This window comes from Heloderma suspectum, chromosome 3, assembly GCF_057233095.1.
Source record: "Heloderma suspectum isolate Gila_16-S chromosome 3, 16-S_ref, whole genome shotgun sequence".
Lineage (NCBI taxonomy): Eukaryota > Metazoa > Chordata > Lepidosauria > Squamata > Helodermatidae > Heloderma > Heloderma suspectum.
Genome location: NC_139460.1, coordinates 177,328,379 through 177,342,932, shown reverse-complemented (window position 1 = coordinate 177,342,932; position 14,554 = coordinate 177,328,379). Strand labels below are relative to the sequence as shown.

The 14,554-nt window shown below is 45.5% G+C and overlaps 2 protein-coding genes across 3 annotated transcripts in view; both read left to right on the top strand.

The window, feature by feature from the left end:
• Positions 1 to 14,554, top strand: part of FAM53A (family with sequence similarity 53 member A) — a 44,092-nt gene that overhangs the window by 4,579 nt on the left and 24,959 nt on the right. The window contains exon 3 of one of the 2 annotated variants that reach the window (XM_084845005.1): positions 1,143 to 1,212. The exons of the other annotated variant lie outside the window; for it this stretch is intronic. The gene's annotated coding sequence lies outside the window, so the exon portion shown is untranslated. The remainder of the gene's footprint in view (positions 1 to 1,142; positions 1,213 to 14,554) is intronic. 2 annotated transcript variants of the gene reach the window in all.
• On the top strand, positions 5,119 to 5,709 carry LOC146350452 (uncharacterized). Its single transcript, XM_084845555.1, has one exon. The coding sequence runs from the start codon at positions 5,119 to 5,121 to the stop codon at positions 5,707 to 5,709; it is 591 nt and encodes a 196-aa protein (XP_084701681.1).

Below are 14,554 nucleotides of genomic sequence, written 5' to 3'. Positions count from 1 at the left end.
CCAAAAGCAAACCTTTTGAAATACTAGCAGTTCTTTGTAAAATCATTTTGGAAGCAATCCTATGCTTGTTTAGGCAGAACAAAAAAGTCTTACAACTCCCAGCATGCCCCAGCCAACTTATGCTGGCTGGTGGATGCTAGGACTTTTTTTTTTGTCTAAACATGCATAGATAGGATTGTAGCCTTAGCTTGTTGTTACATATGCAAAGGTTGCATTACAGCTGGTAGTAGAGCCAGTGTGTTTTACAGCCTGATCCCGTGCATATCTACTCAGATGTAAGACCTCATTCATTCATTTATTATATTTCCATACCACCCCATGGCCAAAGCTCTCTGGGTGGTTCACAGAAATTTAAAACCATTAAAATACATTATATAAAATATAAAACCATTCACGTAATAACAGAGAACAAATAACACACACAACAACAACATATATCTAAAACAAAAACAATTAAGAGACTCATTATATGCTGCCAAATGCCTGAGAGAAGAGGGCAGTTTTAACCTGGCGCTGAAAAGATGACAATGTTGGCACCAGGTGGACCTCGTCAGGGAGATGATCCATAAACGGGGAGCCACCACCGAGAAGCCCCTCTCCGTTGTTGCCACCCTCCAAGCCTCCCTCAGAGGAGGATTCCAGAGGGGGCCTTAGATGCAGAGTGTAGTGTTTGGGTTGGCTCATGCTGGGAGAGGCATTCCGTCAGGTCCTGAGCCATGTAGGGCTTTATAGGTCAAACCCAGCACTTTGAATTGGGCTCGGAAGCATATAGGCAGCCAGTGCAAGTGGGCCAGATGTTCAGACCTTCTGGTCCCTGTTATCAGTCTAGCTGCCGCATCTTGCACAAGCTGCAGCTTCTGTGTTGGAGGGGCTTGAGCCATGAGTCACTGAACCTGAACTTGAAGGGTTAATATGTACCTGAGTCAGGTGGGAGGGATCTCTGAGAGGTCTATTGCCTTTTCCTTGTCTCCTCCCCCTATTCTCCTATTCTTCTTCCTCCTTCCTCCTGCAAGGGATGCTGACCATGGGGCTGACCCCACCCAACTTACCCCACCCAAGAGATGTAAGCTTGTTGTATCTTAAGTAAAGGCTGTCCTTAACCCACCACTTTTTGTCTATATCTGATGCGGGGGCTGATTCAGACTTCAGGTTACGTGGCCCAGCAGCCAATAAAGAAGAAGAAGGCTTTCACAAGAAATCACTCGGAAACCTGTAAGTACTGCCCATAGGATAGACAAGGGAGAAAAATCTCAGAGGGTGGAATGATGGCTGAAGGAAATGTACATGCAGCCATGGAAAAACTAGGCACCAGCAACTACCAGATATGGAAGTTAAAGATGGAAATGGTGCTAGTGAAAGAGGACTTGTGGGAGGTTCTGGAATTGACTCGCTTTGCAGAAAACCCCCAGGACTGGGACAAAAGGGACAGAAAAGCAAGGGCAACATTTGCTCTATCAGTCCAAAATGACCAGTTGCTCTACATCAGAAATGAGAAAACAACTAAGCAAATGTTGGAGGCTCTGTGGATAGTGCACCAGCCTACCAGCATAAATGCAAAGCTCTTTTTGAAGAGGAAGCTGTTTAAAATGAGGCTTGAGAAAGGAGCCAGCTTGCCAGACCATATAAATGCAGTTTTGCAAGTTGAGGAGCTGTGGGCAATTGCTCAGAGAGCCCAGAGGAGGATTTGATCGATCGATCTATCTATCTATCTATCTATCTATCTATCTATCTATCTATCTATCTCTCCATCCATCCATCCATCCATCCATCCATCTATCCATCCATTCATCCATTTCATTTTTATACCACCCAATATGCCTTTTATGCCCAAGGCGGGGTATAAATGCAATCAAGTCAATCAATCAATCAATCAATAGCCAAAGCTCTTGGGGCGGTTCACAAAAATTAAAACCAAAGAGTACACAGGATGTCGTGGCTATCATTTTGTGCAGCCTAGATGATTCCTATGAATCTCTCATAGCAGCCTTGGAAGTACACCAGGCTGATTAGTGAGTGGAATCACAGGATGGAAAACATGGCTGATGCCTCATGTAAGAGGACAAAGGCTAAGCCAGAAACAAAGGCCATGAGAGAATCAGAACAAGACCTTAAGGCAAAGACAAAACAATGCTACAGTGTGGATCCAGGACATATTTCAAGAGAGACTGTCCTGAGAACAGCCACAAGAGGGAGCCAAAGAGCAACAAAGGGCAAGGCAGAGTAAACTACGAGCCACAAAGGGCCCATACTTGCCAGTCTGTTTACATCAGAGTAACTAAAGCTCAGAGGCACAACCTAGTTTGGGTGCTGGAGCTAGCAGCTACTTGACTAGCCAGAGGGAGTTCTTTGAGGAACTGGATCACCAAAAGCAGGATTATGTTTGCCTGGCTAATGGGAAACAGGTAAAAGCAGCTGGAATAGGAGAAGGCACCATAGACTGTATAGCACCACCACATGGCAGGAAAACAAAGCCAGCAGACATCTTGTTTGTGCCAGACCTGGAAGGGAACTGGCTGTCAGTAAGAAAGCTTGCCGCAGATGGATTTGTCCTACTTTTCAAAGGGAATGAATGCCAGATCTCCAGAGAAGGAAGGTTGTGGGGCAATGCCGGGGTAAGAAACTCTATGTATGAGATCGTTGGCAGCAGAGAAGAGGCCAAGAGGGCAGACCACACACCCTGCAACAGTTGCATCCACCTCTGGCACAGACACATGGGGCACAGGAGCATGGAGGCAGTGAAGGAGTTGGTGACCAAGGAACTCACTGCAGACTTACAGATCCCAGCGTGGAGGTCAAGGATGAGCTGTGTGTGCTGCATCAAGACCAAGTCCATGCGAGCCCCACTGCCCAAGGCAAGCGAGAGCAGAACTAAAGAACCATTGGAGCTCATCCACTCCGACCTCTGTGGACTGATGGAGGCGATAACCCTTGGAGGGGGTAAGTACTTCCTTGCCTTCCTTGATGATTATTCCAGGTTCACAACAGTGTACATCATCAAGCGTAAGGATCAAGTACTGAGCAAGCTGAAGGAGTTTGTTGCAGCAACCAGGAACAAATTCCACAAGACGTTGGGTGCCATTCGTACTGACAGTGGAGGAGAATACATCGGAAGAGGGATGGAGGCATACCTCTGGGCCCAAGACATTGTGCACCAAAAGACCATCAGCTACTCGCTGGAACAGAATGGCGTGACTGAGAGGCGCAACACATCACTCCTAGGCATGGTAAGAAGCATGCTGTCAGATGCAAGTCTACCATTTAAATTCTGGGGAGAGGTGGTGTCTACGGCGGCCTACATACAGAACAGGCTGCCAACCAGGACCACTAGCAAAATGCCTTTCAAACTGTGGCATGGAGCCAAGCCGAAAGTGGGCCATCTGAGAGTGTTTGGATGCCAGGGCTGTGCTCACCTCCCAGAACCGAAAAGGACTAAGCTGGCTGACAGAGCCATTGCAGGGGTCCTGGTGGCATACAGTCCCTACCATAAAGGCTATAGAATTCTTATTCCTCAAGACTGCAGCATCATAGTCAGCCGAAGTGTGCAGTTTGATGGGACTGCGAGGCCTGGGACTATGGAGCTGATAGAGATGAACCTGAGCATACCTGGGAGTGAAGGAGGGGAGCCCACAGCGCCTGAGGAAGATGAGAGGGCAGCCGACACACCTAATCCTGACAGTGAGGCTGGTGACACCGGGGAGTTCAAGCTGAATGCAGCAGAGCAGCAGGAACCCAGGAGGCTGGAGAGGGCCACCAAGCGTGTGCTGCCAGCCAGGTACAGGGACTGTTATTTTGCAGGCAGGACACAGCAGATCCAAGAGCCAGCGAGCTGGGAGGATATTGCCTCCTTGCCCAAGGATGAGGCGGACAGGTGGAAGAAGGCAGCACAAGAAGAGATGGACTCATTACACCAAAATGGGACCTGGACCCTGACTGAACTTCCCCCCAATCGCAAGGCAGTTGGCTGCAAGTGGACCTTCAAAGTGAAGCGCAACGCGGACAGTGAAGTAGAACGCTACAAAGCCAGGTTAGTTTCCAAGGGATAGTCTCAAAAGTATGGGGAGGACTACGATGAAACGTTTGCCCTGGTGGAAAAGCACACCGCCATTAGAGCAATGTGTCAGGGTGGAAACTGAGCCCAGAGAGCCTCAGAGCAGTTCAGATTCTGAGGAGGAACAGCTATCCATGGGAGAGGGGTCAGCTCACAGACTCAGCACCTGGCAGAGATTCCTCCTGCCAGCATTCCAGAGATAGATAGCAACCCGGGTAGTGAGGGAATGCGGGAGGGGGGCTTCTTAGACGCTCGACGCAGACACAAAGAGCGATGAGCGATGGAGGGCGTGGAAAGGAGGCGTAGCGCCCGTTTGGTGCGCTAGCAATGGCCGCCTCCCATGGACACAAGGGAAAGCGGGAGGATCTCTCCCTAGCCCATACGTTCTGGGTCTTCAAGTGACTCTCTTTCAAAGGGGGATCAACTGACTACTTGAAGCTTAGGCTACCCTGCTGTTCCTTGCTTTAGTCGCTGGTGATTAGCATCTGAAAGAGTCATTAAGTTGTAAAAGGATTAAAGCTTTGAAAAGAAATCCTTTTGTCTGTGTCTTGAGTTGGCTATTGGAATCTACTTGGAGAAGCTGCCAGAGCGCTCCTGACGCAATGCTGAGCATAGCAGCCAACAGGGAGTTGCAAGTTAGGCATCTAGACTTTAAAACAGCATTCCTGTATGTTGAAATAGAGGAGGACCTGTACATGATGCACCTGCCAGGGTTTGTAGATCCAGAAGGGGCAAGGAAAGTGTGCAAGCTGCACAAAAGCATTTACGGACTAAAGCAGACTGCCAGGGCCTGGAATGAGAAAATTCATGGAGTCCTAGTAAATCTGGGCTTCACCAAGGAGAAAGCAGACTCCTGCCTCTTATACCAGGCAGAAGGGGGGCAGGGAGGCATACATACTGGTGTATGTAGATGATTTGGTCCTGCGCTATGAACGGAAAAGCAACGAAATGGAAATTATGCTCAGACTGAAGCAGAGCTTTGAAACAAGGACCTGGGTCCAATAACGCATTATTTGAGTATACAGGTCGAGAAGGGGGATGATGGGAGCTTCCTCCTTAGTCAAATACAAATGATCGAGGAGATGCTGTTGGAGATCGGAACGGCAGAGGCGAAGGGGGTCAAGACTCCCATAACCATAGATCACTTGAAGGGGCGAGATGACGACATTTCACTGCCGCATAAAGAGCAGTATCGAAGGGTGATTGGTAAGCTGCTATTCATCACAACAGTTACCAGACCAGACATAGCTGCGGCCATGGGCATCCTGAGCAGGAAAGTGGCCAAGCCATCTCAACATAACCGGAACGGAGTAAAGCGTGTGATACACTACTTGAAAGGTACCACACATACAAAGCTCAACCTGCCCAGCAGCACACATGCAGGGCTGATCGGGTCCATGGATGCAGACTGGGCAGGTGATGAGTCAGACCGCAAGTCCACATCAGGAAACTTGTTCACATACAGTGGCGGGACTACCAGTTGGGCCAGTAAGAAGCAGGCAGTTGTGGCCATGTCTTCCACAGAAGCAGAATATGTGGCAGCAACCAGTGCATGTCAGGAAGTGATTTGGCTTAGACAATTATTCACTGACATGGGACTGGAGAACATGCAAGCCACAGTGCTATATGAAGACAATCAGGGGTGCCTAAAGCAGACATAGAGCGAGAAACTGAGGCCATGGACAAAGCACATTGACGTGAGGCATCACCTGATAAGAGACTTAGTAGAGCAAGAGGTGATTGAACTGAAGTATTGCCCGACTAAAGAAATGGTGGCAGATGTGCTGACAAAGCCTCTGCTGGGGGAACTGCACCAGCGCCACCTGATGGGCATGGGACTAGTACAGTGACCCATTGCCCTTGAGAAGGGGTGTTGGAGGGACTCAGGCCATGAGTCACTTAACATGAACTTGAAGGGTTTATATGTACCTGAGTCAGGTGGGAGGGGATCTCTGGGAGATTGTATTGCCTTTTCCTTGTCTCCTCCCCATACTATCCTATTCTTCTTCCTAATTCCTCCTGCAAGGGATACTGACCATGGGGTTGACCCCAGCCAACTTAATTCGAGATGCAAATTTGTTGTATCTCGAGTAAAGTCTGTCCTTAACCCACTACTCGAGTGTGTTTTGTCTATATCCATGGCTACTGACGGGGGGCTGATTCAGACTTCATTCTGACCTGTTTTCAAAAGCAGCCCCATGTAGGGCGCATTGCAGTAATCAAACCTGGAGGTTACCAGAGCATAGACAACTGAAGCCAGGTTATCCCTGACCAGATAGGGGCGTAGTTGGGCCACCAACCGAAGTTGGTAGAAGGCACTCCGTGCCACTGAGGCTCCTTGAGCCTCAAGTGACAGAGATGGCTCCAGGAGGCCCCCCAAGCTATGAACCTGCTCCTTTAGGTGGAGTGCAACACCCTCCAGAACAGGATGAACACCCTCCATCCAGTCAGGAAACCACCCACTAACAACATCTCAGTTTTGTCTGGATTGAGTTTCAGTTTTAGTCCTCATCTAGTCCATTGTCGCACCCAGGCACCGATTTAGCACATCCACAGCCTCACCTGAAGAAGCTGAAAAGGAGAAATAGAGCTGCTTGCCATCAGCATACTGATGATAATGCACTCCAGAACTCTGGTTGACTGCACTCAACTGTTTCATGTAGATGTTGAATAACATGGGGGACAAAACCGACCCCAGTGGAATCCCATACTGGAGATCCACAGGCTGAGCAATATCCCTCAAGCACCACCTTCTGGAGCCGACCATCGAAGTAGGGAGTGAAACCACTGCAGTGCAGTGCTTCCCTCTCCTAACTCGGAAGATTGCCCCAGAAGGATACCGTGGTTGATGGTATCGAAAGCCACAGAGGGAATCAAGGGGAATCAGCAAGGTCACACTCCCCGTCTCTCTCCCGACACATGTCATCATACGGGGCAACCAAGTCTGTATGTATGCCAAAACCCGGCCTGAACCCCGACTGAAATGGATCTAGATAATCAGTCTCATCCAAGAGTGTCTGGAGCTGGTTGGCCACCACCCGCTCAAGGACCTTGCCCAGGAAAGGAACATTTGCCACCAGCCTAAAGTTGTTAAGATTTTCTGGGTCCAGGGAGGGTTTCTTTAGGAGTGGTCTCACCACTGCCTCTTTGAGGTGGCCCGGGACCACTCCCTCTTGCAAGGAGGCATTTATCACCTCCCTGGCCCAGCCAACTGTTCTTTCCCTTTCAGTTTTTATAAGCCAAGAGTGGCAAGGATCTAATATGGAAGTGATTGCATGAACCAGTCCAAGCACCTTGTCAACATCCTCAAGCTGCACCAACTGAAACTCATCCAAGAAAACTTGACAAGGCTGTGCTCTTGGACATCTCACCAGATTCACCTGCTGTAAGACTGGAGTCTTAAGTCCCGGTGGATGCAAGAGATTGAGTCAAATGGAGCTTTCTCTCATTTAATTGCGCATAGAATTGCAGCCTTAGTTAGGACATGATACAAATGGCACCTGCAACAAAATATGCCACTGTATCCTAATCTCCTAACATCCTGTTCAGGGGTCCAGCCAGGCAGCCATGCTGTCCTTCAAGATAGTATAAGCTGTAAGGGGCTCAAGCAGGGCAACCCATCTCCCTCCCAAGTCTTCTGTTTTTCTTTTCTAGCTGACATTCAGCACTCCATGACTCCTGGAGGCCGCTGAGCATGGTTAGCAGTCATTGGTTCTCTTTAATTTTTTTTAACTGTTTCTTTTTGTATTTCTGCAAAGCTCAGGGTTTCCCCAAGCATGCTGATTGTTGTTGTTGTTCAGTCATGTCCGACTCTTCATGACCCCATGGACCATAGCACGCCAGGCCTTCCTGTCCCGCGCTCTCTCCCAGAGTGTGCTCAAGTCCATACTCATTGCACTGGTGATGCTTTCTAGCCATCTCATCTTCTGCCGTCCCCTTCTCCTTTTGCCTTCAATCTTTCCCAGCATCAGGGTCTTTTCCAGTGACTTTTCTCTTCGCATTAGGTGGCCAAAATATTTGAGCTTCAGCTTCAGTATCTGTCCTTCCAATGAGCGCTCAGGGTTGATTTCCTTTAGGACTGACTGATTTGACCTCCTTGCAGTCCAAGCCTTGTAAGAGGCTTCTCCAGCACCACAGTTCGAAAGCATTGATTCTTCGCCGCTCAGCCTTCCTTATAGTCCAGCTCTCACAGCCATATATTGCTACTGGGAAAACCATAGCTTTGACTATACAAATCTTTGTCAGCAAGGTGATGTCTCTGCTTCTTACTATGTTGTCTAGCTTTGCCATAGCTTCCCTCCCAAGGAGCAAGCATCTTTTAATTTCATGGCTACAGTCACAGTCTGCGGTGATCTTGGAGCCCAAGAAAGTAAAATTTGTCACTGCTTCCATTTCTTCCCCTTCTATATGCCAGGAAGTGATGGGGCCAGATGCCATGATCTTCGTTTTTTTAATGTTGAGTTTCAAACCAGCTTTTTGCACTCTCTATTTTCACCCTCAACAAGAGGCTCTTTAGATCCACTTCGCTTTCTGCCATTAGGGTGGTATCGTCTGCGTATCTGAGGTTGTTGATAATTCTCCCGGCAATCTTAATGTCGACCTGTGATTCATCCAACCTGGCGTTTCTCATGATGTACTCTGCGTATAAATTAAATAAGCAGGGCGACAATATACAGCCTTGTCGTACTCCTTTCCCAATTTTGAGCCAATCGGTTCAATCCTGTTCTTACTGTTGCTTCTTGACCCTCGTACAGGTTTCTCAGGAGTCAGGTAAGGTGGTCTGGTACTCCCATCTCTTTAAGAATTTGCCACAGTTTGTTGTGATCCACACAATCAAAGGCTTTAGCATAGTCAATGAAGCAGAAATAGACATTTTTCTGGAATTCTCTTGCTTTCTCTATGATCCAGCGAATGTTGGCGATTTGATCTCTGGTTCCTTTGCCTCTTCGAAACCCAGCTTGTACTTCCGGTAGTTCTCAGTTTACATGGTGCTGAAGCCTAGCTTGTAGGATTTTGAGCATAACCTTGCTGGTACCTCCCTCTTATTTCTCAGTGGCTCTATTTGGCTCCCTGAGAGACAACAGGACAGGAAGGCCTGGTGTGCTATGGTCCATGGGGTCACGAAGAGTCGGACACGACTGCACGTCTGAACAACAACAACAGCATGGGTGCATCGAGTTCAGTATTACAGGAAGAGATAATTTCCCCCCTTCCTTTAATACAGTCCTTCATTCAGTTTTTAAAATGCATTTTTGGGGTCATCTTGAGAGCCTTAATAAAGGAACTTGCGTGCCAGAAATCTGGTTTCATCATGAATCCTGAATACAAACAACCCAGATTTAGCTTTTCCAAAACTTCCCAAAAGGTTTTGTTGATCTAGTTTGAAAATCTGCCTGAGAAGTATTATGTAGCCTATGAAAAGTCATGCCACAAAAAAATGGTTGGTCTTTTAAGGTGCCATAGGACTCCTTCTTCTTGAAAGACTTGTCCGTTCTTTCTTCACTTTTGCAAAACAAAAACCAAAACCACCACCACCACCATCACCACAGACAGGAAATTAAAATAGGAAATTAAGGGAGCAATCCTATGCATGTTTAGATAGAAAAATGTCCTACAGTTCCCAGTGTGCCCCAGCCAGCATGTTTTTTTTTTGTACTTTTGCACACCTCAGGGTTTTCTCGAGCACATTAAAAATCCTTCCTGAATTGAAATACTTAGTCTTTTATTTTTATGAAAGATGGCAAAAGTTTTTGTTCAACCATGACGAGATTGAGCAGTAGTAAAGAGATTAGCATGAACCCAAACACCAAGCCTTTTAAAAATGAAACACATAGTAGGAAAAGACAAAACCCAATGCAAAATGTAGTTATGCTCGTATAGTGCAGGAGTGGGACTCTGTGTACTCCTTCAGAAGTACACAGGTACTTCTGAAGGTGCCCTCACTCCTGTTTTTGTTGTCAGATGACAGTGCAACATAATGCAATTAAAATGTAGATCATCACATAAGCAAGGGCATCCTTGGCCTCATGGAAAATGTGATTCTACTCAGGGGTCCACAATTATTCCTGGCTTTGGTTGCAACCATTTCCCCCACTAGCCAGCTGTGAAATACAACATATAGTAGTATTACAATATCACGGTGGGATTGGCCTCCACAGCTTATTGTATGCATTTCCAAAACAGATATCAGTTTAGTCAGACTGAACAAAGTTGTGTAACAACAAGTCTGGCTTTTATCCATGTTAATGAAAACATGAAATGATTTTTTAAAGCTTCTGATAAAATTCATTTCATGATGTTTGCCTTGTTTCCTATCTAGTTTTCAAGGATGATTTTTTTTGCCACCTACTCATAATTATATTTTGATTATAATTGCCCCCTGCTCTATTATAGAAACTTTATATTTTCTGGTACAAAACCCCAAAGTGGGGAAGATGCCTAGTTGATGGTTAAGTTCAGTTTGATTTAAAGGATGTAAACTCAAGTATGCTTCCTAGGAAGCTAGTAGGGGAGAAGTGCAAGCAGCTGGCAAAAGCACAGAAATTCCAGTTTCTGTCAATAAAAGATGGTCTCTGGATCATAACTCAAACCTACAGAATGTAAGCTGAACAGTACCTGCACACAATTCTTAAAATGGGAGGTGCTGGGACTCAAGACCCCTTGGAAGCAGTAGGCTTTCCTCCTGAAGATCTTATCTATAATTCCAGCGGTGGGAGGGTGTGTATGTGTATGTGGCTGTGTTGGCTGTGACTACTTTGCACATGCATAGAGACACAGAGGTGTTCCCTCCTTGTCTCCATATGTTTAGGGATGAGACTTGGCCTATTTTGCAGTTGAACTCTGGCTCAAATCAAGTAGTGTGTAATATGGTCCTAGTGTCCAGTTGGTTTATAACAGCGAGGCCAATGAATATTGATGTACTTATTCCACTGGAGGGCTATATAGTTACCAAAGACCCAATTTACAACAATGTTTATTGTGTTGCCTTACATTTATTTTTGTATAGTTTCAGGCATGAGCTCAGTAGCTACAAAGACTAAGCTCAGAAGGATGGGAAATGAGAAATACACTTCTAAAAATAACTCAGTTAAAGTTCTGTGTGCTTTTGATACTGGTTCTCTAACAGAAGGAACTTCAGACTTATCTGCTCATGAGCAATTTCACACCTGTCAGGAGACAGGAATACAACTTGCCCAAAATAGAAAGCCTTCCCACCCCTCAAGTAGTGCATTTAAAGTGTTCATAAACTTGGGATGCTAGTATGATGGACTGATCTACACGTTCAGGAAAAAGCAAATGATACAGCCATCCTGGAAGTGAATCAGTTTAGAATGCTGGTGAGGGACTGCATGTTTGAAGACTCCTGTGCTGTCTGTAGAAAAGTAGCATATTAGGAAGGAGAGTTCCAGTAGTATGGGTTTGGGGAAAGATTTTCCAGTGCCATAAGCCTATTGTAATCTTATTTTGCTTGTTTGTTTGATTTATATTGGTATACAAATCTTTTAAAAGTGCATCACGTTAATTTCATATGCTGTAAGCATGTGCGTGACTACTCGGAAGGAAGGCCGATTGTGTTCAGTAAGTCTTACTTGCAGTTAAGTAGGGGCTGGATCACAACTAAATATCTTATGTTTTTCCAGTAGTCAGTTTGTCAATTCAGATACGGATCTTATATATAGCCATGATCATTCATACCCTTATCCTCGAAGAATTGTTTAATCACCTTTAAAAGCCGTCCAAGTTGGTGGCCATCACTACATCTAGTAGTAGTGAATTCCATAGTTTAATATCTTCCCAATTCTAGGCTGACCCACTAACCATTACATAATACTGGCTCTTCTAGATAGTCTAGTCTGGCTCTAAACATTAATCTGTAGCTTCTCTTGATCAATTCTGTCTGACCTTGAATTATGTGTACAAAGCTAGAATTCCTTCTACTACCTTGTATCTAGTTAAGGGATTAGATGGTGCTGTGAGAGATGAGCTCCAAAGTGCTGGCATTTGGATGAGATGTATGGTTGAGGTTAGATGCAGATTAATGCATGGTTGAAGTTCTGTGTACATGGGACCCCCCCCCCCCCAAAAAAAATCCGGAAAAAACTTTCCCTGTTTACTGAGGTCTTTTAAAACCATTGCCAATGGAAAAATTAGAAATGTTAGGGAACACTGAAAAACACTCCTTATGAAATAGTTTCTTTTTTGGAACAAGTGAAATGCTTTTTATGACATCTCTAGTGTCCATTGTGCACTTTAATATCTACATCACCGAGAGAGAGAGAGAGAGAGTAAGCACATGTGATAATTGTGAACAAGAATAGTATAAAGCATGAGGAAAGCCATTGTAAACACTAAAGCAGAGGTGCATCCTCTCAGTTTGGCCAGAAACTAGTGAGAAAATGTGTTCTAGTGTCTTTGCATTCAACTTGTGTATACTGTCTTGGTTTTCTGAAAAGCATCACTCCAGTAGCTATAACTGTAGGCAGTGGCTACAACTGTAAATCATTGTCAAGATGGTCCAGGAGAAGTTACTCTGACTAGCAGCAGCTCTCTAACATCTCAAGTAGGGCACTGCTACCTGAGATCCTTTTAATTTGAGATAACAGAGACTGAACCTGGAAACTTATGCATACAAAGGATGGTCCCTCCCACTAAGCTGTGGTCTTACAGCCCAGCTTTTTTCCATTGTTCACATTTAGAATACTGTGTATGATAATAAGCAAAGGGCCCTGGCTCAGTCGTAGATCATGTGCTTTGCATGCTCCCAGGTGCGATCCCTGGCATGTCCAGGTGGGGCTGGAAGAATTCCTGCCTGGAACCCTGGAGAGCCGCTGCTGCTGTCAGTGTCAACGATATTGGGTTAGATGGACCAGTGGCAGCTTCCTATGTTCCTAATATATGAACTGCCACTTATTTGTTCCAGTCTGCTTTTCTTCCTGTCATCTTAACTACTACGTCAGTTTTCTTTCAGTGTCTGATAAATTTAAAAACATTATCTGTACACTGCACAGAAAACTTCGGTTACTGAGTGATCTAAAAATGTACTGAATAAATAAATAATGCTTTGAGGAACTTAAGCATTAGGAAGTTTTTATATGAAAACAATTACATTTTAACTTCTATCAGAATAAGAATAGTTCCCAGAAGCCTGAGCCAGTGCTTTCCACTCTGAGGTGGGTTCCCAAACAATTAAAATGAACATGCTATTAAACTCCATCTCCACCCCCAAGGATTTGTACTTTATTAAATACAGTCTCCTATGATCCATAGTCACTCGACCAAATATTGCTCCAGGGAGCCTGGGTTCAGTCCCAGGGAGCCTGGGTTCAAAGTATAGATCATGCTCTGCTGTATTTTTATGTTCAGCAATTTTATATGGGAAAATTCATTATAAATAAAGTGTTTTTAAATAGTTTGTGCACTTAGGCTGTTCAGAAGGAGAAACCATTTGTATTATGGAAATTGTATTATGGAAATCATATTGGGGAGTTGATATATTATGACATTATGGTGATTCCCCCTTGTCTGGGCTTAAGGTTATGGGAAAGCCTGCCTGTCTTAGAGCCAAGCATGTAGTTACTCAACAACTGATAAATGGGAACTAGGCAGTCAATTTGATACAGAAAAGTACATATGAGTAATCTTCAAGCTTTTAAAAACTGGACCCATGTTAAACGCCCAAAATGTACCATGGGACTTTTTCTTGACTTCTGACATCTTTCTCCTTAGTGTCTCATTGTCCCACTAACTTCATCTCTTTACAAACAAAACTAAATAGCAAAAGAAATTATACCAATGCCACTGGTATGATCTGCCCTAAATCAGACCATGAGCCATTTGTGGGTCCCAACCCAATTGTCAGGATTGGGCCCAGGCTTGTTTTGGTTTCCGACTTTGATTCAGATTTGGAGATGGAGCTAGAAGAAGCCCAGCCAAGACAGGGAACGGGGGAGGAAATTCCCCAAGACTCTCCAGGAGTCAACAGAGAACCTTCCCAGGGACTAATTGAGCAGGAGTGCCAGTCTCAGAGACCATTTTCCTCTTCCCTGTGGGAACCCTGCCTCTGCCTGTGGGGGGGGAGCATCGGAATTGACAAATACCTGCCACCAAGGCAGAGCTGAGAGGAGGTGGGAGGCATCCTGCCAAATTGGCTGCCTGTGGGTCACTCCCATCCATTAGTTGAAAGGCAACTGCCATGCTTTCAGTAGCTCTCTTAACAAAAGCTGTATTTAGCTAATTAGGCCCAGAGGACAGCTCCCAGCCTTTGTAGTCCCTTCAGGTGTGAAGAGGTGCTATTAACTGAATAAAAGTGTTTGTGGATTGCACAGCAAGTCTTTGTTGCCTCACTACTCAGCAGGAGGGCCTGGAATCCCTGACACCAAGCAAATTAGGACCAGGTTTTTAGAATGTAATCTGGAGGAGATGTTTAGCTTTCATTTGTAAGGTACTTGTAGTGCCACTGGTGGATGGGGATATGTGTTTAACCACATCCCAAATGTGACTCACCCA